The sequence below is a fragment of the Rhipicephalus sanguineus genome, chromosome 2 (genome assembly GCF_013339695.2).
Source record: "Rhipicephalus sanguineus isolate Rsan-2018 chromosome 2, BIME_Rsan_1.4, whole genome shotgun sequence".
In the NCBI taxonomy this organism is placed as follows: Eukaryota; Metazoa; Arthropoda; class Arachnida; order Ixodida; family Ixodidae; genus Rhipicephalus; species Rhipicephalus sanguineus.
The window spans coordinates 34,398,176-34,424,820 of NC_051177.1; the positions used below are offsets into that span (position 1 = coordinate 34,398,176).

General features: G+C 46.8%; 1 protein-coding gene across 1 annotated transcript; it reads right to left on the bottom strand.

Annotated features, from left to right (window-relative positions):
• Nucleotides 1–1,505: 1,505 nt before the first annotated feature.
• On the bottom strand, nt 1,506–10,287 carry LOC119382697 (DNA repair protein complementing XP-C cells homolog). The gene is made up of 6 exons (XM_037650522.2): nt 7,880–10,287; nt 6,798–7,023; nt 5,782–5,950; nt 2,846–2,939; nt 2,441–2,534; nt 1,506–1,744 (listed from the first exon to the last, which is right to left on the bottom strand). The coding sequence occupies exons 1-6, from the start codon at nt 10,045–10,047 to the stop codon at nt 1,649–1,651; spliced, it is 2,847 nt and encodes a 948-aa protein (XP_037506450.1). The 5' UTR covers nt 10,048–10,287; the 3' UTR covers nt 1,506–1,648.
• Between the last annotated feature and the right edge of the window lie 16,358 nt (nt 10,288–26,645).

A 26,645-nucleotide genomic window follows, 5' to 3' on the forward strand; every position in this document is an offset into this window, starting at 1 on the left:
TGGTGCACACCAGCTGTGGGTGAGGTTTTTTTTTTTTTTTTTTTGGAACACCATCATAATCGACTCCACGCTAGAAAAAAAATGCAGCGGTGGTCTAGTGGCTAGAGCCTCCACCTCCAATGCCGGATATAGCATTTATATGGACAGTCTAGGCTTGTAAAAACGCGCGAGCGGGGGCGACGAATCAGAGATCAAACGAGCCGGCCCATTTCCGTCGCTCGGAGGGTGCATGCGATAACATCACCCCGCTCGAGAGACCTGCCGTCGAAGCAGACAGGAAACGCCCCGCCCGTCTTTAACGACCATGAAAAGACACGAGATGGAGGGAGCAGCCACTTTGAACTTTGAATCTAAGGGCGCGGTCGCGATCACTGGCGCGCGCGTTATCTCGAAAGCCAACACAGCGGGCGGCTCGTATACCCTTCTACGTGCTGCGCTCTCAACGCGAAGCGACTATGCAGAGAGCATCTCTCCCTGGAGCGGCCGTTTTCTCTTACACCAGCGTTTTGTAGTTACGCGAGATCGTACACAAAACAGTTGGCTGCCAGCGTCACTTCGTGTAACACTACAATTTGTTGCTATCGCATTCACTGCTTCGCCCTTGCGGCGAAACTGACTTTTTTGTAATGGGTAGACAGGCACCTCGGCCCAGCATTCTATGTCATGGGTATTCAATTCCTGAGAAGGTGGCCTCCCTTCTCCGCAATGATGCTATGCCGGGCTCCCTCGTGGTTTGCAGAAATAAGTGTGTTGCCTTTTTTCAAATCACTACTGCCACCACTTGCAGAAGAGAAATTGAACTTATCGGATTGATCTATTAAAATAACATGCTTCAAGCACACAACTGCGACTTCTAGTAGTGTGAAATATCAAATTCAATAAAAATGTGATTACCTCTACCACTATACCCAGTCGGGAAATATTTTAAGTGTGTGTGCACTGGAAACTTCAGTGAAGCTCTCAATGTATGGCAAATGCTTCTAGAAAGCTATTTTTACAAAAAAAAAAATTTACTTCCTAGGGAGAGGACATTTGTTGTGAAGACATTTGGGACGCATTTGTTGTTTTATTGTGCAATTTCATACGGAATGCAGCAGTCAATTGCACATCTGCAACAGTGGGAATCTGAAAACAGGAGCGAGTGCAATGCCTTTCAATGAATAGTATCCTACTTCTGAAGAACTCTTTTTGGAACAATTTAACAATGGCAGGTATTTAGAAAATGGAAGGTTACTCTCACCATCTTTCCCAATGGAAAATTTGGCTCACATGCCCAGCAGCATTTTCTGCAGATTGCGAATTCTTTCTAGCCAACATTGATGCATTGCATTGCCCCCCCCCCCCCCCTTCCTCATGAAGCCATGTTTCAGCTTTATATAGTGCTTTTACAGTATTAAGAAACCCTTGAAATTTCATTGTCACTGCTAAAGTAAGAACCGCTTCATAGTAACAACAACTTTATTGTATACTTTCAAACTACTCACTTATGTAGAACTCTAGACATGTATTTATTGTGCAGTTAGATATGTACATAATTTACAAGTGTGTAGTAGCAGTGATTAATGAGAGAATAATGCAAAGTGAAGAAGCAGAAATAAATGTGGTACATATGGCAGTCAAGTAACAATGAGAAATTCTTGATGCTCCTTCAGTCATCATTCATGTACTTCATCCGTAACTTCTCCTTGATGAGAACTCCTTTAATCAGCTTCTTCCAATTTCCATATATTCTTTTCAGACGTTTCTGGAATGAAAAGCAACACGTAACATGCACAATACTTAATTACCTTAATCCCTTAATTACCTTTCTGTTTTTTTTTTGCAACTCAGCCCTAAGGAACATAAAATACTCAAACCATTGACGAACGGTTTGTTCAACATGAAAAGTAAACTCAAAACAGAAAAAAAAGAACCTGGGCTACTATATTGTTTCCCATAAGGCACGGGAAAGTACGTGGTGGGAGCTACAACAGTTTTTCAGGTGCCGAGTAGCGTTATTGCTCACTACCATCACCACCCCACAGCTTCTGAAAATGACAGACAATGCAGTCTCACAGGCACAAGCTTGTAAATTATAGTGCATAACATGCGAAAACAATCAGGAAGCACGTCCACTAAACCCATTAACTACAAAACTGCACTAGCTATTTTCCGGACTGCTCTGCCAGGGGCGTAGCCAGGGGGGGGGGTTCAACCCCCCCCCCCCCCCCCCGAAATTTTTCAATTTTGCTTGCGTATACATACACACACACATACATACGCACACACGAACATACATAAAGTATGGTTGAACCCCCCCCCCCCGAAAAATTTCTGGCTACGCCCCTGTGCTCTGCCTATGCCACGCAGCATGCCTTCTTGTGTTCACTGTTATATGAAGACTTTGACTGCACCACGAAACACACAAATTTGTAGAGTTAAGGAAGTACCCAACACATACCTCTTCTTCACGGTTGCTGATGTTTGCTTGTTCCTCTTCCCAAGCAGCCATCAGTGTATCTTTAAACTCTTCGCACACAACCCATCCGTCAAACCTAGAAAGATGGCAGTCGTTCGGCTTATAGTTTGGTCCTGTCACTCAATGGTTGAGTGAAAGAAGCCAAAGGAGAGAGTGGATAGATAGACAGTTTATTGCTATTCATTTTTCAGCAGGTCAGAACTTGGTGACCAACATGGATGTGAAGAATGAAGACACAATGTTAAGCACTTGGTGTATGTTTGTTATTTCATGCCTCCACCTTGCCTGCTCCACTAAGAATGAGTTTGCCAAGAGCCGCACTGTTCAGGTAGCAGCGCTACAAAACAGTTTCAAACATACTGCTGACACCCTACACATTGTACTTACACTGGGTGGACGCCACGGCAGTGACCTTCGAAGCCAACGACAGCAGGAACACAATCGATGTTCAGCTTAGAAGCTACACGAGCCAGCCCAGGAGCTGCATGAGAAGTGGCGTAAGTATCCAGTAAGTGGCAGCTACCTGTGTGCACAGCAGGCATAAGAAGTTCGTGGGATACAAGACCTATGAAGAATGTGGACATTTCTATAGCCTGGGCACGTAACCTGAAATCCAGATCTGCAGCCTGCATCAACATATGTGCCCAACGTTGTTCTGTGCTACTGGCTGGAAACAAAAACTAAGTGAGAATACTATTAGCCCCGAGAACGAACACTGGCGGCGTGGCAGTCGCGGCGATGTGACATCACGGCAAGGACTCGCTTGCTCCGCGGCCGAGGATCGCCTTTTTCTGCGCCCGCCGGGTACCCGCTCTTTCGCGACACGGTGGTGATTACTGTTCATTCTTTCGATGCAAATCACCCAAGGGAGAAGGTAGAAGTTTACACTACTAGCGAAAGTTTAGTAAGCTGTAGAAAGTTTGGATAATATAGCTTATAACAGGCGAATTCCCGCCCGAACGGAAGCTTCACCGTGAAATTGGTGATGCACGATAGCAAGGCATTCGTTGTTTTCACCGCGTACTCCCAGACATCGGTGCTAAAAAATTTACGCTAATGGTTCCAACTTCATTACAACGTGGCGTAGACTCCACGGTTAGAACACGCGTCCCGAAGATTACAAATTAAATTAGGACGTTTTCAATTCACTAACTACATTGCGGCTTATCGTACAAGTTATGTATGCCTTTGCAGATTATCTAGGTGATTTGACAGAATTGCGCTTTCTGCTACAGAAGACTTTAGATGAATCTGTCTATCGTAAAGAATCACTTAATACATCCGGGGAAATTAAACAAAATAATACTGCCAAGCACATAGTGGTTTCAGAAATTCTGAGGTGTTAGTATACTTGGATTATGTAAACATTTCTTCTCAACCCTCGTCTGGGATTATGTGGCCATATACCCTGATTTGCATGAACGGCTAGTCTGATCAACCGCCAGGTCACAAGCGGTAATATTAAAATCTCGTGGGAGCACTGTTGATAACAATCGTCTGCAAAACAAACACCTGAAAGTAGAAATGAGCATTTTGAACTGTTTTGATAGCACTCTCAGTGACGTGGTGCAAGTATTAATTCAATGTCCTTCGCCTTAATGAGTCAATCTCACACGTCATGTCCACAAAAAGGTTCATGATGCTCAGGGGTATATCAAACGCAAAAAAATAAATTATTTTATGATCTGGCCATTTAAACTAGTACTTATACTAGTGTAACAGCGCCGTTGCTACGATGCTGCATGAAGACACAATCGGACAGCAATAAGGAGTTTCCGCAATTAACCTCAACTTTTTTATGTTGTGAAATGAAGCCCTGAAATTATTGCGAGAAAAACGTGAAACTAAACAACATGATGAGTGAGCGAGTACACAAGAAAAACAAACACAACAACTGCGGGAGTATTCTCGGGCGAGCGCTTTCGAGATATTTTGCGAAGCTCAATACTGCATGCGCTTTCGTAATCGTGAGCGAGGCTTAGCACACCGGCAAGAACGCTGTCCGCCGATTGCGGTTGCATCCGATGCAAATAACACTTGTGGAGGCGAAGCCATCATATTTTTTAAAGGAATCGCCCGTGAACAACGCAACCTAATAATGTGAATAAGGTGTGTTGCGTGTCAAGACCACGACATGACTATGAGACACGCTGCAGATTATTTTGACCGCCTCGAATTCTTTAACGTGCTCCTGTATCTAAGCAGAGGAATGTTGCTTTTCACACCCGTCGGAATGCAGCTGCTGTGGTCGCGAATCAAACCCATCCCCGAAGTTAGCAGCGCGACACAACAACAAACCTGATCACCCGGGCACCGTTGGGGACTGTGAAGAAAAAATGCATATGACTTTTTGTCGTTTTACTAGGAACATTATCGATGCTGTTTTCATCATTCATCTGACGCTTGAGACAGGCAAAAAGCGAACGTAAACAGCGGAACAGCGCATGAAGCAAGCGCGTGATATGCCGGCGCGTCACGGCGGGCGTCGAAGAGTCCTTGCCGTGACGTCATCCACGCCTCCCGCCAGGTGGCGCCACCCCAACTTCTCGGGGCTAATAGCCTTTTTTATATGCATGCTTGGAATCCTTCTTTGCCAACTGCATTGTCAGTGCAACTCGTAGGCTGATTATAGTTCATTAATAGCACGCACAACATTCTTGGCTACTTGCATCGCAATTTTTATTCTGCTCCTTCAAGTTTAAATTTCTCACTTTATAACAACACTCTGATAAGACCCAAGTTGGATCATGTGTCAGCAGTGTGGAACTCGTGTCAAGAAAATTTTATTACTTCTCTTGAACTTGTTCAGAATAATGACGTTGGCTTAATCTTTTCTAACTATATAATTTAACTACAGGCATAACAGCTATGAATACGAATCTCAGTTTTCTATTATTTCCCCTTTTTTCAAAGAGATATCCCGCTTAATTCTGTACGCGAAAAGTCGAATACACGAGCAAATATGATGATATAGCAGGCTGCAAGCCACTGACCAGAATGCATGTGTGCATCTAAATTGGGCTGTTTCAGATTGGACTTGCTGGACCTTTGATGTTTTTGCTGTTAAAACATAGATCTTAAGCTGGGAGTGAACACGTATGTATTTAACTGTGAGACTGCTTTGAGCCTTGCCATCTTATGTTCCTTGTAGCAACAGAACACTTGCGATACCCATGTTCATTACATCAATATCTGCCTTCAATCCCATGATAGAAGACGCATGTTTACTCGCATCTTTCTGAAATCCAAGTTATTTTGTTACTTAACTGCGAGCACCTCTCATGCCATGCACGGTCAGCACAAGGAATTGACACAGCACTGACCTCTGAGGTGCACAGTGCCAACAGGGAGCATGCAGCTTTTGAAGAGTTCCACATTGCCCCACTCGTTGCGGGGCACCTTGCCATTGAAGGCAATAGGTGGCATGTATGGCTCAGTCTGCCAATGGCCAAACAGCTCCAGGGGCTGCTCCTTAAGTATCTGCCCAGAAAGCTGCATTCACAAAACGTTAGCACACTTTAAATGGATACACTACTAAAGCATGCTGCAGCACTGTTCCTGTTTTGTCATTACTGCACTCTGTGGCAATATGGGAGCATATGCACCTTCCATAAGCTGACAAACCTGTGCTGCAAAGAGGCAACATTGGTTTTTGGACAATGTTGCCTTGCCTCAGGGACAAGAAAAACTGCATCTTGTGTTTACTGTTTGGTGTGCATCAAGTGGCACAAATTAACCTTTTGTTGACAGTCAAAGGTACTGCTGTGCCTTAAAGGGACACTAAAGTGAAGCAATAAATTAGTTTAGACTGATAAATTATACTCTGAAAACTCTAGTGTTATTAATTTAACGAACATAGGTTTATTAGTTAATATGAAAATCAATGTTGAAAATCTCATTTTTATATTTGCCGCCGAAATCTCCGATGACGACGTCATGTATTCCAAAGTTTTTATATATTTTGGCCATATTGGCTCAATGAAATTACCTGAAACTCAGTATGTTAAGTCTCTATTCTCTCAGAAGACAATGCAGTTCACTTTTACCGATTAGAAACTACACAGGCCATGGTAGATGGCACCAAAATCTATGACGTCACGACGACAGGTGCGGGAACTGCAAGTTGGTGTCACCACCCGCATTTTTTTTTGCACATATTCTCACTTACCAAGCATCTTCTCGCAGCAAGCATGGTGTTTTTGGTACCATGAAAAAGTAATTTACTAACACCAGAAAAATCGTTTTTCTCTTTAGTCTCCCTTCAAGTATATATGTTAGTCGTGCTTTATTTTATATCCAGATATCCAGCTTACAGTTTTAAACAGACAGATCTCCATACCTTGTCGTACTTTGGCCTGGCCTTGACAATTTTGTATGGCTGCTCCTTGATGCGCACCATGCGTGCTTCTCGAAGCCACGTTTCCCTTGAGCGCAGTGTGTGAATGCACTCCCTTGCATAAACAGGCTCTCCTCGCACAAATCCAAGAGTTGGGGCATCTGGCGGATAGATGGCTTCGAACTTCAGCAGGTGACGCTTTAAGGCATACAGAGGATGGTTCTTGAACCTGCATGGGACACGAAGAACACGTTATGCTTCCTAACATCTCTCTACAGAAGTATACATGAACAAATTGATGACAAATCATTCAGTACATTACTGCCTGACATGGAAACACAAGGCAAAGAACGAGAGCTTCTCAGCAACAATGGCAAGGTGTCCACAAAAAGTCTATAGTCTATAACTTGACTACTGCTTACATATATTGGCCCTCTGAGCAACAACTGAAGCCCACATTGCAGCTCATAAATGGTGTGGAAGTAAACCTGTTTAAGTTCTGGGGCCACATGAATAACTAATCACTTTTAGTGATAATTCTATGTCAGGCAGCGACACCATCACTGCCTCAATGTAACAACGATGTTGATACTATAAGAATGCAGCTGCATACATTTAGTTAATGAAAAGGTGAGGATTACAACTACGCCTGTAACAAGCACTTCTCAAGAGCAAATTCTATTGATTTATACGAGATGAAACTGAAAGCAGCATCTGTGATAAATCAATATGGAAATTTTTCACTGAGATTTTATATATGAGGTGTTCCCAGGTGACCCAAGGAAGGCATCTGCATGGCTCTTATAGATTGTCAGTTTTATTTGATCAGACTCCTACAATACTAAAAAAAATGAAGTATTTCTATTAGACAAGTACCTAGGTTTCATTCAGGTATAAGTGAAAATTTTAGATTTCACTTAAAGTATTTAGATTTAAAACATTAGCAGAGCTATGGCTTATAGCTCTGCTGTGTTCCTGTGGCTTTGCATTGAGGCAAGTTTTGCACGAACGATATTCTCAGCTGAGTGGAGCTTTAAGGTATTTGACAGTATTTTTAAACAGCACAAAACCAAGGGCGAACTTACTCAGCAATGCTTGCAGGCATTGGCTGCCGTTGAAGCTTGGACTGTATTTGGGTATTTTCCACACGCTCTCGCTCACAGTCGGTGGGACTGAAAGGCTTTAAAGACTCTTCCCACCATTTTGGATCGATCCTCTTCTTTTTCACCGATGTTAACCAACCTGAGGCGTATTTCCTCGTAATGTCTTTCACCTTGTTGCTGTTATCAAAGCTGACAATGTAGTACAACGGTTCTCGAATGTTGCTCTCCGTTATGCTGCCAACTGATCCATGAACTACATCAACTGCAATCCATTTTGAATCCTTTGGAGTAAACACTTCAACCCAGTGTTCAATACTGTCGTTTATGTCTTGTGCAAGTCTATGTGCATTTTCTTCTGCAGTCTTTCCTTTCTTCCCAGACTTCTTGGCTGACGAATCATTGTGAACCTTTTTCTTGCCTGGTGCCTTCTTCGGCTTCGCAACTTCGAAGTCACTGTCCACCTCATCAGATTCACTGGGCACCCTTTGAGCCTTTTTTTTGCTAGGAGCTTTGATCTCCGGGTTTCCTTCCGGAGCTTTTCTTCCGGGTTTTACGTCAGTCTTCAACAGCTGCACAGCGTCGAGAGGCACGGGATACAGGGACATGCAGAAACGAGCTTCAATCTGCAGGCACCTTACAATGACCAGAAATAGAAATGCATAATCTCTCGCATTTTGAACCACCTTGGTTGTTAATGCCACTGTAAGGTCGTCGTGCAGGGCACGACAACTGGTGTGCGGGCCTAACTTGCACACAAATATTTTGGTGAACAGCCTAGACATGCGCTCGACATCCAGAAGCGTGACTGTTTTCCCAGCGTAAGCCATGAATTCGGAAGGAAGCAAAGAAAGCACAACACCGTGCAGAGTCTGGTCCAGCATAAGGCTGTTCAGCTTCAGACCGTGCGCCAGGAGACAGAGAAGATGCACCTTGTGTTTCAAAACATGGACTTCCTTGCGCACCCTGTTAATCCGGCGCCTCATCTCTGCTACTGGATCAAACTTGGCTTTCTTGCGCTTTCCAGTCATCACGGGCTCCTTTAGTGTGATTGTGATTCCATTTTCAGGAACAACTGGTGCATAGCTATCAAGATCTGCTCCTTCTGGAACTTCCTCCCAATCAGATTCACTCGAGCTCTCATTTTTCTCAACCTTTGTTCTTTGTGGCATGGTTTTCTTATTTTTCATGTGTTGTTTCTCTACCTCTGGCAACGTTACTTTTGCTGTGGCTTTTGCTTGGGTTTCCATCATGTGGCTAGTTTTGCCAGCTTTCTTACTGCTTTTACCACATGACACTGAAGACTTAGCTGTCTTCGCAGCTTGAAACTGCCTGCTTCTAGTTTTGACTGGAGACCGTGCATCCTGGCTAGAAGCAGGCTGTTTTGCAGGCGATATTGATGAATTTTTGGCAGTTCTTTTAGATTTTAGCTGTTTGGACTTTGGCGCGTCATTTACAGTGTAAGAGCAAGAGGCTTGTGGTTCGTTTTCAAGTAGCATAGCACTGATGACGTCTTTCAACGATTCAGAAGAGTTGCCGTCGCCCGCACGTTCTTTCAACGCAACCTCGTCCATCTGAATTGACAGCAGTGCAGCTCCTTGATTGGTAGAGTCAGCTGGGTTGTGCTTTTTCGACTGGTACAGGAGAGACTTATTGAAACCGGGTAAACTTTCGAGCTGAAGCCTTCTTTCGGATGGATTCTTAACGGAATTAAGCGGGTTCAGAGTCGAGTTATTCGCTCTTTTTATTTGTGACAGTTTCGGAATCTTGACCGCCTGTATATATTGCTTCTTAGGCACCTTTTCGGTTCTCTTTTTGGCGTCAACACGTGAGTCGCTATCGTCATCGCTTGATGTACCACCTTCAGACAAGTCAACTCCTAAACTCGCGAGCTCAAAAGGTTCATCGGCAGAGCTTTCCGAAACATGCGTAGGTTCAAGGTCTATGCGCTTACTTTTCTTCACCGGAATGTCATCCTCAAACTCATCCGACGAGTCTTGCTTTTTCGGGGGCCTGTATTCGTCCTCTGATGAAGAACAATCCGATACGTACTTTTCATCGCTGTCAACATCCATATCTTCATTGCCCGATTTCTGCGCCGAAGCTGGGGTAACGTTCTTGTTAAGTAGCCTAGACGATCGCCTTGTGGCCATTGTGTATGTTTCCGACGGCGACACGTTCGTTTTCACACCAGCACCTTTGCCGAGATGAGACAGTTCAGTTAGGTTAGAGCAACCATTGGAGGTTCACGCTGTGGTAAAAGACTGCCTAGCATTTGTTCCTCGCGCACATATTCAAATGTCAAAACAGTTAAGCACGTGTACGCGTATTCTTGGCATCAGTCAGATCACGCCGCCCGTTTCGCTTAGCAACAACTAAAACATGTTTTAACTCGTCTTACATTATTGGATTGGATCGGCTGGTGTCAGCTTTTTCTGGATTTCTGCAATTCTGGTTTCTGGCCTGTTTCTGACTATTGGGGGAGAGCGCCAGAAAACAAAACAATTATCAGATGTTATGCTTTTAAATATTGCTAATGTGAAGAGGTTTATTGGCCGTTGAAAGACGTAATGGTCGTCAGCGGTAAGCGAGCGAGAAGAAGCGTTCAGAGGCACAGCGGCGATCCGAAACACGAGCCGAGCGAGCCGAGCGTTGGCGATGCTGCTGGATGGAGGCGCATCTTCTTCTTCACACTGAGATAAAGATTGGAAAAAAAGTTTCAGAGCATCAGCCATGAGTGCGAAAGCTACAAACATGGCATGGCGTTCTGCTGGTACGTGTTCAGTTGCGGTACCAAAGTGCATGGCCCTGATGGCTGGAAGATTCATTGTATCATGCTGTCAACGCTGTCAACGACGTGGGTAACGTGCATTTGTTATTTAATTTTACCGCGCACATCATAAAAACGTTATCTGCGCATGATGCTGCTGTGTTGTTGCTCAACTGTCGCAACAATCTCGCCTTTTACGCTGAGCATTGTTCAATACAACTTTCTGCACTTGCTGGTTCGTCAATTGAAAAAAAAAAAAATGATGGCTTTGCGTTGGCAAATATCGATGCAAGTGTTGTTTGAAAGCACACAATTGTTTCCCTTGTTTGCTGCGCGGCAAAGCGTGGATTTTGACATTGCTTTTCGCATAGCTCTGATTCTTTGGGGCATAGTCATGTGGCAGCATGCCCGGGCACGTGCCTTTGATAGCGAGCAAAAAACGAAACTCGACAACGCCCGCCTGCCAAGTGCCCCACTTCACGATCGATGGCGTGACCCCTCCGGAAAAAAGAATGCTACACTTTGCGCCTTGCAGGACCTCAAACATTTTTCAACCAACCAACCACCTAGGGCAGTAATCGCTCTTCCATGTGGGCATCATGAAGAGTATGCGGACAAAGACGAATTCGGAACTTTTGTCTTGACGAATCGAGAAAGTAACAATGCAGTTAAATACGATATTGCTGCGAAATTTTGCTCAAGTATAGAAACCGGTAAGAGTTAGTACGATGTGCTTAAAATGATGCATGTCTTTTGGACCCAAGCACAGGCGTGCGCATGCAGGGTTTCCCACCAGGGGGGGGGGGGGGGGATGCGGTGTTCCATCACAGCCCCCCACCCTCTGGTCGAGTGAGATAGACCACATGCTTCACAATAGATGGATGGATTAGTCATTTGGTGCGCGCGATTAGCGTGCAGCGGGCCGCTCCCATGTCGGGACAGAGAGGCCTTGCCCCTCCGCCGCGTCGCGGGCCCGATGGACAGCCCAGAGCTGTGCTTCAAGGTCCGAGCTGCGTAGAGCTCGGTCAAATCCATAGAGTTTCCTAAAATTAACTAGAGGGGACTCTGGCGCTGCGATCGTTCAGCTACCATGGGAATGATGGGTAGTACACAAATTTGCCTAGTCTTCGTGCTTGCGGCTTCAAACGTACTTGTGGCTTTGTTTATTGCTATGTTTTGGTTTTTCTTTTGGATAAAAGAATGGATCGTTGTGAACTTCGTGACCAGATTTGAATCGCTGAACCTAAAGAAGTTAAAGTGGCGAAGTGAAACTGCTGACTTTTGCTGAAATTCGTTTTGCGACAAAGCGGATGCAGCCAACGCGGAGCTAAACGGAGCCGAAAGTACGAAGTTTAGACAAATTTGTGTACTACCCATCATTCCCATGCTGGCTGAAGCGTCATGCGTTGCAACTCCCATAGACACTAGCGCCAGAGTTCCCTCTAGTAAGTATTGTAGGAAACTCTATGGTCAAATCCACAGCATATCCACAGGGTGAATGATGATGAGTGGGGCGAAGCTCCGGAGGAAATCATCGGTAAACCATGAATACTCCGAGTAATTCGCCCAGTATATGATCAAGTAAACACATGAGAAAAACCGTGTATATATTAAACATAAAACTTTTTATTGTACTGTTGGTTTACGTGGTCCCTTCATTACAACGGTTCCCCCAGCATACGTCGCCGCACTAAATCGAACGACTGCCTGTCTCATTTTTCAATGTGATACTCATTGAAATAGCTTCGGTACGTCGATCCGAAAATTGCGCTTAGCCGCCTCAGCTGACCCGCCTCGGCGTCACCCATGACTTCGGTCAAGCTTCTTCTTTGCGGCTTCCAGCTCCGCAAGCGTGTCACCATTTTGGTGTCAATTGCAGTGTGGATGATTGAAGAAGTATTCCCCCCAAGAATCGGCAGTTTTGGTTTCATTTCCGAGGTGTTAGGGCAATTGTTGTGTGATGGTGTCAATTGACACCGCCAGGGCCGAAAGGGTTAAAGAGCAGTGTCATTGCGATGCAGGTTTTTGGAGATAACGGCGGACGCGTCGGCAGGGGGGGGGGGGGGGTGCGAAAGGGGTCGTCGGCGTGACCAATAGAGCGAACGAGGACGAAAGAGAGCGAACGCGAAGCGCAGCGAGCAGCTGGGTTAGCGTCTGCAATGCCTCGCGCCTGCTCGCGCTTTTAGAGACAGCGCAACGCATGCCTCTCGCGCACGGGCACGAGAAAGTGTGTTGACCTGCGAGGCTTGGAAGAAGAATACGTGCGTTCGTGGAGGGGCACTTTGTGTGGGGAACGCTCTAGCGGGCTTTTGCATTCTGCATCTAGTTTTCTGGGCACACGTTCGCCCATAATAATCAAGTTTTAAAGCGCAGCTCTTAGGCGCCCGTTCCTGCGTTGAGCGGCGTCGGCGTCGTCTAACCGGCAGAGTGAACTAGGACGAAAGAGAGTGAACGTGGAGCGCAGCGGAGGATGAAAGACGGCGATGGCAAGGAGAGCGCGAGGAGGAGTCAATGACAATGGCAAAACCACAGGTTCCGCGGCGGCCACCCACGGCGCCACAGTAGTGCGCGCCGTCGTGCTGTCGCCGATGACGTCATCACTAAGGTATGCGGCGAGGGTGTCCACCGATGCCTTATATGGAAATAAAGCGCTGCATGCACAAAGGCCTGTCTGTGGCGCGGCTTTTGTGGAACACGCCCACGCGCTGCCTTCCGTGGTCTCCGGGTCAGCGAGGCAGTCGCGCCTCAACTTAATTATCGCCAAATCAAAACAACTAAACAGCTGTGCTCAGAATTCGCATGAAGCATTATTGTAATCGTCAGAGAACTTTTTATAAAATTCTGAACCAGTTCTCCGAACAGCCTATACTAATAAAAAATCAGGCGAAGCTTGCACTAAGCCGCGCAAGGCTTAAAACAGCGAAACTGGACGATTCTGAAGACTGATGTGGTTGCTTTTAGGTTGTTTCTAGGTGATGCAGGTTGTTTGCAGGTTGCTTCTAGGTCGTAGCTAGGATTTAGCTAGGTGATGCTAGGTTGTTTTACGTTGATTTTCAGCGCAAAGAGCTTGGAGTTAAACCACAGACAGCCACAGACACGACACGGATGTCCAAACTCCAGAGACAGAACCTCGCCCTGAAACCAAGCGTTGGCACCTCTCATAGATCTACGGGACGTCATCGTTGGCGTGGGCCTTCCATCGCTTTGGGGTCTACTCGCAGCCGCTGTTGCCTTTCCCGTTCACTAGTATTCTCTCCCTGTACGTAATCCGGGTCTTCGGCCCGCCGCCGTCGCTTCGCAGCCATTTGTTGGGCTAATTGTTGCCTGCTGCCTTTTTAGTGGAAGTTGTGTGTAGAGGTATTTACCCAATTTCCTTGGCACATACCCGTTTATGATGATGATAGTTTTCCGATAGGCCGCACAGTGGCACGTACGCGTTTGATGGATGGATGAACAACTTGATTTTAGTCCTTCGGTACGCGCGATTGACGATAGTTTTCTTCATTTTTAGTGGAACAGTGGTGAGTTGTAGGATTTACCCAGTTTCTGTGGCGCATATCTGTTTATGATTACGATAGTTTTTTTATACGGCGTGAACAAGGAACGGTTTTCTAAACAGCTTCCCTGTTAAAAGAAGATGGCTTTCACCTTCGATTCGTTTTAGGCAAACGCATAAGGCAACCGGAGAGCTTTTGCCGTCAACTACTGGAGGCCACCTGCACCACCTCCTGTGTTTAGAATAAGTTTATTCCGTCGTAGTACGTAACAAACACTTGCAAACAGTGTCTACACAACAATTAAGGACGCTACCAGACCTGCACAGTTCCAATTTCTCATGGAGCCAAACCAGCTGCGCAATGTGCGCCCCTCCTCTCTATACGGCCATCCCACAAGGTCTGGCACATCGTCAAAATTTATTACAATGATGGAAGTCTCGAAGAAACCTGCGAGTGGGAGCCCTTGTGTTGTTTACGGATATCACCACTAAGTTTATCTCTTTATCTTAGCACCTAAATTAGTGCGTTAAAAAATACCCTTCTGTTATTTATTTCTAAAGATCTGCTCATTCACTGGCCCTGAGAGAGACACCTTGTAAGTTGATAAGGGTGTATAAAAAATGTTGCAGTGGCTCAACTCGGCTATGCCAGGATAACGTAGCGTTAGCAAAGGTTCAGCTGATTATTCTTAGCTTTCCTGATTGTCTAGGACTAGCTTGATTATCATGCTTATACTGCTGCTCCAATGACATACACACACGGTATACGTATTGTGTGGCACATGTATATTTATTTTACCAGGCAACTACTTCGGGATCCGATGAGTTAAACTTCTCCGTTCTTCTGCGCCGTTAAGCGGCATTTGCGCTCTCGGATGGATGGATGGATGGATGGATGGATGCTATGAGCGTCCCCTTTATAACGGGGCGGTGACATGTCTGCCACCAGGCTCGAAGGAGAAAAAAAAAAAGAAAAAAAAAACTCCCTTGTTTCATGTTGTCCTAATGCCTTATCTACATTGATTAAATCTATGTTATTATACCAAAAAATATAAATTCACGGTCCATCTCTCTGCCTCTTAAGGTAGAATGACCTTTTTTTTTCCCTCAATTATTTATTTTTGTACTTTATCTCTACTTTTCTGCCACCAATACTCCAACCGTCTCTTACTTATTTCTATCGCGGGCATGTTCAGCTTTCCATTGTTGTCCCTAAAACCCAAGGCTTTATGTAGACTCGTGCCCACACGTATACCTGGGTGAATATCGCCACATTCAATCAGTACATGTTCCATCGTTTCCTTAGCTCCCCCGCAGCATGTACATTGTTCTTCTTCGTTACTGAATCTCGCTTTATAACTACGCGTTCTAAGGCAGCCCGACCTTGCTTCAAACAGTAAAGCGCTTCCCCTTGAATTATCATAAAACCTTTCCTTCCTTATTTCGTTTTTTCCTTTTCGGTAGTTACTCAGAGCCGGCTTCTTTTCCATCGCTGTCATCCAATAAGTCCTCTCCGCCTCTCTGACCCTCCGCTTAATGCTCCTTGTTGCCATATCGCCCGCACTGCCAGCCGTATATTTACTGGTGAGCCTCCTAGTTCTTTTTCTCCACTGCGTGTCAACGCTTTTTCTATACAAATGCCTGAAAACCTTCTCTGCCCATCTACTCTTCTTCATTTTCCTCAGCCTCTCTTCGAATCTCATTTTGCTCTGCGCTTCCCTCACTTCAAAGCCTGTCCATCCCATATCACCCTTTACCGCCTCATTTGTCGTCTTCCCGTGAGCGCCCAACGCGAGGCGGCCCACCGTCCTTTGATTTACATCCATTCCTGATTGCACCTCTGACTTCATGCACACCACTGAGTTCCCAAATGTAAGCCCCGGAACCATCACACCCTTCCACAGCCCTCGAAGCACCTCGTACCTATTGTATCCCCATAAAGCTCTGTGCTTCATAATTGCAGCATTCCTCTTTCCCTTTGCTACCTATGCTTTCTCTTGTACCTCCATATATCTATCCCCCTCATTTACCCATACTCCGAGGTACTTGTACTCGCTTACCCTCGGTATTTTTTGGCCCGGTATTAAGACCGTATAGGCTCCGTGATCATTGAATACCATCAATCCACATTTTGTTGCACTAAATCCTAGTCCTATAGAGCCTCACACTCCCTTCCGCATATATCTGCCAGTCGCTGTATATCATCTTGTCCGCAAATAAGACAATATCATCAGCATAAAATAGACCTGGAAGCTTCTGCTCAACCATCGCTCCGACCTGTTTGTGTAACAAATTAAATCCAATGTTGCTACCTTCTAGCGCTTTTTCCATCCTCGCCATGTACAGCATGAATAACAGCGGGGACAAAGGGCATCTCTGTCTCAGCCCCTTGCTAATTTCAATGCTGTCCTTGCTACTTATTCCTTCCCATTCTATACAAACTGTATTTTCTCGGTATATTTCCCTCAAAAGCTGTACACAGTCGTCACCTATGCCCACTTCCTTCAATATATCCCACAAAATTTCCTGATTAACGTTGTCATACGCCCCGGTGATATCTAGATAAGCTACGTATAAGGGCCTGTTTTCTATTTTAGATATTTCTATACACTGGGTAAGAACAAACAGATTATCGTCTAACCGCCTGTCGATTCGAAATCCATTCTGAAGTTCTCCCAAAATATCATTTTGTTCTACCCACGCTTCTATTTTTAATTTTACTGCCTGCATCGCCAACCTGTATAGCACCGATGTAATTGTTAGCGGTCTATACGAGCGAATGTTATCCTTTTCTCCCTTGCCTTTATAGATTAAGTTCATTCTACTTTTTCGCCAACTGTCTGGTATTTCCCTCTCCTGTAAGCACTTTTCTACGGCTTTCAGCAGTGCTTCTTTAGTGTTATGTCCGAGTTCGTTAATGAGGCTGACGGGAACCCCATCTAAGCCCGGAGTAGTGCGCTTAGGAATTTTTCCTTCGGCCTTCTTCCAATTGAAATTCTCTAGTACTACATCTTCGTCGGTTGCACTCCTTTGCGTACTTTTACTCACCGGGGGAATCCCCTGGGGGACCTTTCTAAACGAATCGGCTGTTATCTTTCGGATGTAACCTAGCGCTTCATATCCTTCCAATTTATTTCCTCCTTTATCTACCATATGTTGTTGCATTGTGACAGACTTCCTACCCAGCGCTTTGAGGTGGCTCCAAAATATCCTAGGCGCGGCCTTCTTCTTTTCGCGAATCTCTGTCATCCAGCGTTCACTTTCACCTTTAATTTTTGCCTCGACTAATTTCTGCACAATGGATTTTTGCTCTAAATATATTTCCCATATTTGGTTGACTTTGTCCTGTGGCCGCTTCTCCTTTTTTGCCTGTCTGTGCTCCCGTGATGCATGACGTCGCATCTCGATCGCTTCCCGGATTTCTTTGTTCCACCAACTTTTTGGCTTTTTCTTTCCTTTCCAACAAATAGTTTTCTTCTCTATTTCCATTTCTTTCGTGATTACATGTAGCAGCTCACTATACTTCCAGTCTTTGCCTGGTAGTTCGTCTACTTTTTCCTCGACTCTTGCGGCTATATTTGTTATTTGTTTGGCATTTAGATACGAGCTGCCAAACTTTGATTCTATGTTCTTATTTTCAGTTTTATATCCCATTTGTAATATTATGCGTTTATGATCACTACCCAAGCTGTTAATGCCTTCTTCGTCTATTCTCATCTCTCTAAGTTTGTCATGTATTCCTTCTGTCATGAGACAGTAATCAATGCTTGATTGCCTGTTTCCGACTTCCCACGTGATCTGCCCCTCACACTTAGGCCCCACGTTAACTATCTCAAGACTATGTTGCTCGCAGAGATCTAGCAATAACTTGCCATTGGTGTCTGAATATCCGTCAAGGTCATGAATGTGAGCGTTCATGTCCCCTAGAAGGATTATTTCGGCATCATGACCAAATTCTTTAATATCGGTGCTTATGCATTTCACTATCTCCCGATTCTTTTCTCTGCAGTTATACCCTGTTCTCAAGTAAGCTACATCTAGCCACGTTTTCTTTGCAACTACTGTGCCCGAAACCCATATGTGCTCTGAACACGTTTGTTTCACTATCTCCCATTTTGTTCTGCTATGAATTAGCATTCCAACCCCCCCCCCCCCCCACCTCTCCTTTCTGATGTGATCCTGTTACATCCTTCCCAAACATAATTTTCAATATGTGGTGGCTCTTCCAAGTCTCTAAGGTGTGTTTCTGTAACCGCATAAACACCTATCTGTTCCTTGTTTAACTGTCCCTCAATCTCTAACCATTTTGCCTTTTTTCTGCCACCCTGCATGTTAATGTAACTAATTGCAACACGCGCCTTCTCCCTTCTTTTACCTTTTCTCTGTTTTTCCTCTATACTACCTGTCAAAGAGTCCCCCTGGTTGTTTTCCTCATTACAAGCTACCCTGGGCACCGAAGGGCCCGCGTGCCCCCTGTTATGACTGGCAGGCGGTGGCGAAGCGCTGACCATGAGAATCGGCGGACGAGGCGTTCTCACACTGCTAGAACACCTGCATCCTTCCTAGAAACGAAATTCCTGGGACGGCGAGTGACCAACAAAGGGGCAGAATCTCGGCCTCAAAGTCTGGGACGGCCAGGCCGGAGACAATGGGCCACCTGGGCTTGGCTTGGTACGCTGCCGAAGCCACCTGACGGGTATGTTTGGACGGGAGTCTCAGCAAGCGGCACGTTCTTGCCTTCGGGGAAAGAACTGCAGGGGCAAGCACGAGGAACCTGTTGTCCTGCTTCCCCCACCTGCGTGCCGTCAACCGCCGGACTCTTGCCGCTTCAAGTGTGCCATGACCCCTCCGCGACAGTGAAATGGACTGTGCCATGGTGGGAGGTGTCGTGTGTGTGATTGGTGGTCATCAAGAGGGAGGAGCCAAACTGAGGGGTTAAAACGACGGTGCTGAGTGAGAAATGGGGCTCTGAGCCCTCGGTAACAGGCTCATCCAATTCGCTCGTCACTAAACTCTGACCTTGTCACTATGTAAATTGAGTGTACAAAAAGTGCCAGTAAACTTGTTATTGTTTTCCCATCTTGCTAGCATCAGTTCCTCAACCCGGAGACTCGACTACGCTACCAAACGGAGTCCGGGTACAACGCTGCCCTCTCGTAGCAACAGTATGGTTGTCGAGAAGGGACGGATCCAAATACACCGGCACGACACCCCCAAAAAAGCTACTGCGCGTCCTGCAAGACGCCAACCCACCTCATGGCCAAGCCTCCTATCGAAGTGTAATCCGTCTCTTCGAAAACCACCCCACCTGTGCACCTCTGTGTTTATTTCCACTACCTCGATGTCTTTCTCTCTACTCATCTGCCATATCTCTTTGTTTGCGTCGACAACCGCTCTTTGCAGGTTGCCGTCACGCACCGGTACCTCCGGTATTGTGCATACCACTATCTGCACCTGAGGGGAAATGGCGCGCATGTCATCGACCCCTTTCGCCAATGTGGTCGCTAGTTCGGCTGATTCGTTACTCAAGACGTCGTTTGGACCTCCCGCGATTATTACGATGTTACGTCCATTATACTTAGTAGCGAGTTTTGCGCTAGCTTGCCTCATCACTGATCCCAGCCTATGTCCCGGGAACTTCCCTATTAAAAATCGTTTGTCGCCTCTCACCCTTTCCTTGACTGCTTCTGCGCATGTAGCTAAATTCGAGTCCCCGGCGATTATCAGGTGATCCGACTTTTCTGCTGGACTGTCCCGCACCTGGCCACTGCCCCGGTTACTAGCGCGTGCTACTGCTGTTGTTTTGTCCCCTCCCGTTCCCAAGACTACTTCACGGAAGGTGGGTCCTGTGACCCTTGCCCCTGTCTTTTCCAAACCTGTTTCCCCCTTCGCGCCTACCACTGTGGGAGTCGATACCCCATTGTTCCCGCTGTCGCTTGCTTCCTTGTTCACCATGGCTACCTTTGCTGGCATGGCTACCTTTGCTAATCCCTCCTCGGCTGACTCAAGCCTTTCCGCCATAGCCATCGTTTTTTCCCGCTCTGTCGCTACCGCTTTCTCCAGCTCGGAGATTCTCACCATGAGCTCATTCTGGGCGTCCATCATTATTTCCATTTTCGCCTCTAACTCGCATTGCTTACACTTGGCGTCAGCTCTCTCTGTCGTCTCATCCTCACAAACCTCTATTTTCCGCCCCATTCCGCATCCTGAACACTTTACGGTCTTTTTGACCATGGCTATAGATCGTTCACATGGCTGATTAGATACACTTAAAGCCAAATGATATCACAAAACTCCGCAAGTATGTTACACTTCAAAGCACCTGTGCATCTTTCAGCCACGTGGTGGCCGAACAAACAAATATTTAAAAAAAAACACCCGAAGTGACTGTCACACCGCTTTGTACCAACAGTACAAAGTTGTAAGCTCTATTAAGCTGCCATCTAGTGGCTTAACTAAAAAAAACAAGCTCGAATCATGCAAAAAAAAAAAACACTTATCTGACGCTGTCATTCCGGAGCCCACGAAAAACACGTCCGTCCTCTAGCAGCACCAGTCTCGACTCCCGTCACTAGAGCACTGCACGGGCCGATTTTTCCGGCCCGGGCCCGACCCGGCCCGAAAACGCCATGCTCCGGCCCGCCCGAGCCCGGCCCGGTGTTCTTAAATGTGGCCCGTACCCGGCCCGGGCCCGAAAGGCTTGGGCCCGGCCCGGCCCGTTTCAGCTAGTTATGCCTTGAGCGTAAAGGAGGCACTGTCCAAACTTCGGTAATTGTGAAGATACCTGCCGCACACAAGATAATTTCTAGAGATTGTTTTAGGAACTTCTTTGAGTGTCACGACTTTCACTGGTACTGTGTATACTTTCGGTTAATTACGCCCGTAAAACTCTTGCGGAATATTTGCAGGGACATATAAAAATATAATTGGAGTCATAGATGGCTGTTTCATGTACGCACGCAGTGCTAACCACGCAGCCTTGTTTTTTTGCATTTCAAAGAACGACTACAAAATATAATACCTCCATAAAGTGAAAAAGAAAAGATGGCAGACATTTTTCGTTTGAGTCTACATCAACTGCATACGAACTAGGGCTGTTGAGTAAATGTAGCAAGCCTCCTGCAAACTTCATACTCGAAATGTTTCCCTAGACACAAACGCGCACATCTTATATGTACTAATCTAGGCAATTTACCGTTGCTTTCCTTACACGGTACCCGAGAACGTCTTTCACTCACTATAATGGCGGAAACTTACGTGTAGCATACCAATGGAGCAAAATTGTAGACGTCTTGTACTGTGCAATTCCTGCGCACGCCAATGCACTCCAGGTGGTTTAAATTACCCGGAGCCCTCAACGATGGCGTCTCATATAGCCTGGGTCGCTTCGAGAAGTTAAATCCCAAAAAAACAAGAAAAACAAAGGCAAACAACGTACACACGCAATTATACAGATATGTATGAGACCCGGGCCTAATACGGGCCTGGCTCAGGCCTGAACCCGACCCGAGCCCGAAGGTCACGGGCCCGAGCCCGGCCCGGGCCCGATCAAACAATCCCTTACCCGGCCCAGCCCGCGGGCCGGGCCCGGGCTTTCGGGCCGGCCCGGGCCCGTGCAGTGCTCTACCCGTCACTCCTTCTCGAGCGGAGTCGCCGCCTGGCGGCTACTGGCTGAAGCGCGCCTAGTGTGGATTGCTCCATGCGTCGTCTGCTAGCCGCGTTGTGTTTGCATGTGCGCGTACGTCGTGCAGGGCCTCAAAATGCGGTTTGTTCCGTTGCGTTGGTGCAACTTTAACCGCTCGTACGTATGCCTAACACGATGTAAAGAAGCATTTGGCCTTGATCGGCTGTATATGTACTGTAATAAGATCAGTGAGTGCACTTGTCGAGAGTGCTGTGTGTGGTCGTCGTACCGTCCGTTCACGAGTCATTTCAGTGTAGGTGCCGCTCTGTGGTTCAAGCACATTGCAAAGTGCACTTGGCGTTGTCCTAAAGATGAGAAGTATTAAATCTCATTTGAATATAGCCTTTTAGAGGCTCGGTGGTTTAAAAAAAGGCTCTCACGTGTCGAGAGTGCTGTGTGTGGTCGTCGTACCGTCCGTTCACGAGTCATATCAGTGTAGGTGCCGCTCTGTGGTTCAAGCGCATTGCAAAGTGCACTTGGCGTTGTCCTAAACATGAGAAGTATTAAATCTCATTTGAATATAGCCTTTTAGAGGCTCGGTGGTTTAAAAAAAGGCTCTCATGCACTTGCGCGTTGTGGTTAGGTGTATAACTTCGGGACTGTCGTTTATAGGTTACGCGACCAGCTTTAGTTGTGTACGGTCCTGCAGGTCCCACTGCAGAGAAGTATTTCTGTCAAGTCACGTCTGACACTTCGATACTTAAATTGTCCCCTATACAGAGCAGAAAATGGAATGACACGGAAATCGCAAAACTGAGTTGCCTTGCGCAATTATAACTTGTGGCGAAATGTATACAAAGACACCCGTGTACTTGCGAGGTAGCTCATGCCTGTCAAATTTGCGCTTTGGCAAGTTCAGTGTCGGAAGTGCGTCAGGAATCAATCTCTTCCGCGAAAACTCTTTAAAAAAAAGGGAGCGAGCGAGAGAAATATATTCATCAAGATCAGCAGTGGCAATAAACTCGCTCGCGCAATTTCATCGCTTACGTGGCGAGTGAGGGCTCATAAAACGATACCCTTTACTATGCACTAGATCATGCATACACACTTGCCGCGTTTCGGTGCACGTATACTTGCCCTGCGGAACACTGAGAACTGTTCTCGCGGCCGTGTGAACACAATGGAACATGCGCGAACTACAAGAGGGCTCGCGGACTCTCGTTTAAACAGACTCATAGCCAAGCGCGAACAAACTTGGCATTCACAGCGCAGACGGTACATGAATAACAAAGAATAAATTCCATGAATTAATTTTCTTCTTTCTCGATTGATTCTCACTTAATTTTCCTGCGGAAGTGTAGGAAAATCAAAGCACAGGGAAGCTTCCCCGAGCGTTCGCTTACTGCGACCGTCTTCACGCTCGTAGTGCACAGCAGCAACAAGCATATAAATGCACACATTAGCGAAGTTATCGCTGACTACTCACCATTCTTTCTCGTCTGCGAATGCGAATGCTCTGTCGTCGAAGTGCTTGCTGCACACCATCGCGTACTTGGAAGGCGTCTTGCCGTTACGAAGCCTAACGAGCCACAGTCGGCGACGTTCCGCGTCGGTGGGATAAAAATGGAAGCTTATCCCTGGCTCTGTGCAGTATGTGCGGCATTGTGGCACCGAACAAAACCTCACCATCGATAACGAAGAGCTTTCTGCGGGTACGGAACACAAAATCACGATGCGAAAACAGCAGCCCCGTACACTTCTACACACACCACACGAAACCAGTATCCACACTAGCGGGGTGACGGTGCTACCACCTATAGGTCGATCTCGCCGCGAATACCACACTGGCAAACGCCAGTCAGAGGCACTATCAATCGGCTCCAGCGCAGTGTCAGACGGCGACTGCACAGCGAAGGCGAATAGCTGCACGCGTTCCGGCGCCCCTACGTCTACCACGGCTACGACGTCACTCCTCTGGAAAGCGCAGACAGGCGGACGCGAGGCGCACGCGGCGGCGGCGGAGTGCGCGGGAGGTGCCGGTTCCGATGCGTTACATCACTGATCCTCGCGCATGCGCAGCACGGCTCTTGAGGAGGCACACGAAATTGGCTCGGCTAGGCCAGTGTAGCTAACGCTACAAAATTTGTAGTGGCTTAGCTCGGCTATTCATACACGTAGCGTTAGCAAAGGTTCAACTGATTATTCTTAGCTTTCCTGGTTGTCAAGTTTCTCCGCTTTTCTGCGCCGCTTAGCAGCATTTGCGCTCTCCTTCTCTATGGCTATACAACACGGGCAAATGCCAGCCAGCCGGTCTGACAAATGGCTAACCTGCCTGTCCTTCCGTTTTTATTTTCCTCCTCCTCCTCCCCGCTATATGTATACCCCCACTGATACGTCTGCGTATGCGCGCAAAATGAGAGGCGCTATCAGGCGGTTCCGGCGCAGCGTCAAACAGCCACTGCGAAACGGAGGCGCACAGCTGGGCGCGCGGGGGCGCCAATGCGTCTGCCACGGCTGGGACGTCACTCCTCTGGAATGCGCAGACCAGCGAGGCGCGCGCGGAGGCGGCGACTCCGGTGTGCCAGCTGTGCGCCGTGGGACGTCACTGCTCCTCGCGCATGCACAGCATGGTTCTCAAACGGCCACGCGAAACGGCTTCGCCTCGGCCAGTGTAGGTAACGCTACAAAAATTCACACTAAATCTCTTTTGGGCGTTGTATCTTTCGCCACGAAGGAAGGAAAAACTTTAATGGGCGAGTGAGTTTGGGCACATTAAGTGCCCAAACTCACTAGATAGAGGCCCTCTCTGGAACGCCGTTTTCGGGCGGCATCGGCATGGAGTCTCATTTTTGCCTATGGTCTGTTACAACCTAAGAATGAAAGGCAAAGGACACACAAAAGGTTGGGCACTACCGGGTCACTGTTCGTGTCCGGGTAGGCTCGTGTGCATCTCGTGTTGCAGTTGGCCTGCACCACACACAAACGCGTGCGCATTAGCGACGTCAGCGCAGCGCATGTCTAAACCGGATAAACATAAATGAAAGTGTTGACAGTATTCCGGCGGCTGGATTTAAGACTCGGGGCCTCCAGTCCCGAAGCCCGGTGCTAGCTCTAACCACTTTTGTAAAACCGAGAAAATGTTTAAATTGGGAAAATGTTTGAGGTTGGTTGGAAAATGTTTGAAGCTCGTTGATTCGTTGTGCTTTGTCTTCCTGAATGTCCACGACAGGGCCGACAGCAACGACGCACCAGCCGAGTCTTGTCAGTGTGAGAACGGCTTTATTACACAAGATGTGATAAATAATAAAAATATTTTGAATGTGTACATGTTATCACAGCTTCGGGAGTAATATACAAGGCGAACACAAAACGGCATCACGCGTCGTAAGAGTTGAGAAAATGCAATCAAAACGCGTCGCATAGCTGCATCGCGATGAATGAGAGGATGTGATGCATGCATTGAAGAGAATACAAATATTTCCGCGAGGTAAAAAAACAGGAAGTGCACAGAACCGAGAGAGTTTGTCACAGGGACTGGACATATGTGCTGGCACTTCGCTGTAAGTCGCAAGAGTGAGTGAGCGCTAAGTGGACGGGAGTGGTAGTTAACTGAGTGAGCGCTAAGTGGACGGGAGTGGTAGTTAACTGAGTGAGCGCTAAGTGGACGGGAGTGGTAGTTAAAGACCGGGGATCTCTACTCATATTTGAAGGGCCCCATCCACACTTTTACCCGTGATCAGCATTGCGCATACAGACATGTGATACACAAGCAACCCATGCATGCCTAAAAGAGACCCCTCGAGCAAAAATGGACTAAGCTGTGAACGAAAGTCGATGCAGAACACTTCTCCGCCGAGAACACTTAGAAGGTCAGATGAGGATTGTAAGCGTGTGGAATAATTGTTGGGGTTTTTACGTCCCAAAACCACGATGTGATTGTGAGGGACGCCGTAGTGGAGGGCTCCGAAAATTTCGACCACCTGGGGGGGGGGGGGGTTCTTTAACGTGCACTGAAATCTAAGTACACGGGCCTCAAGCATTTTCGCCTCCATCGAAAATGCGGCCGCCGCGGCCGGGATTCGATCCCGCGACCTTCGGGTCAGCAGTCGAGCACCATAACCACTAGACCACCACGGCGGGTCACTGCACGTACAGACTTACACACAAGCAGCCCATACATGCCTAAAAGTGACCCCTCGAGCAAAAGGAGACCAAGCTACAAACGAAAATCGTTCCAGAACACTGATGCGCTGTGAATACTCTAACATGTCTTACAAGCAAGGAATGTAAGCATGTGGAAATGAGCTCGCGCAGCGTTCGATATCACCGGTCCAAAGCTTGGACGAGGTCTTGCTTGGAACATGGATAAGTGGCGTACGTGGCACGCAGTTCGGTCAAACCAAAGTCACGTGGCGTACAATCATAGTCTGGGTGCAGGATATCACGTGACTGCGATTATAAATACAATCGTTATATAAATGTTGATTATAAATATAACCTGCGATATAAATGTAAACATATAAGTGTCACGTAACTGCGAACAACAAATAAGGTCCAGACTATATTGCTGGACAAAAGAAAACTGTAGAAAAGGCTATACATACTATGCAACTACGTGCCCTCGTAAATTTGACTTCCAATTTCGTTGAAGTGTAACTCAAAGCTTATCAACAGGTGTGTTTCTGTTGACAAAGGCGACTGTTTGGCATGTTGGGAGGACATACAAAGAGCGCACAAGACAAGGACAGATAAGAGGCTTGAGCCCCTTCTCTATCCTCGCCCTGTGGGCTTTTATAATTCTGTATTCCTATTGAGAGTATGCCCAGCAGATGTCAGCACAACCTAAGGACTTAATGGAAAA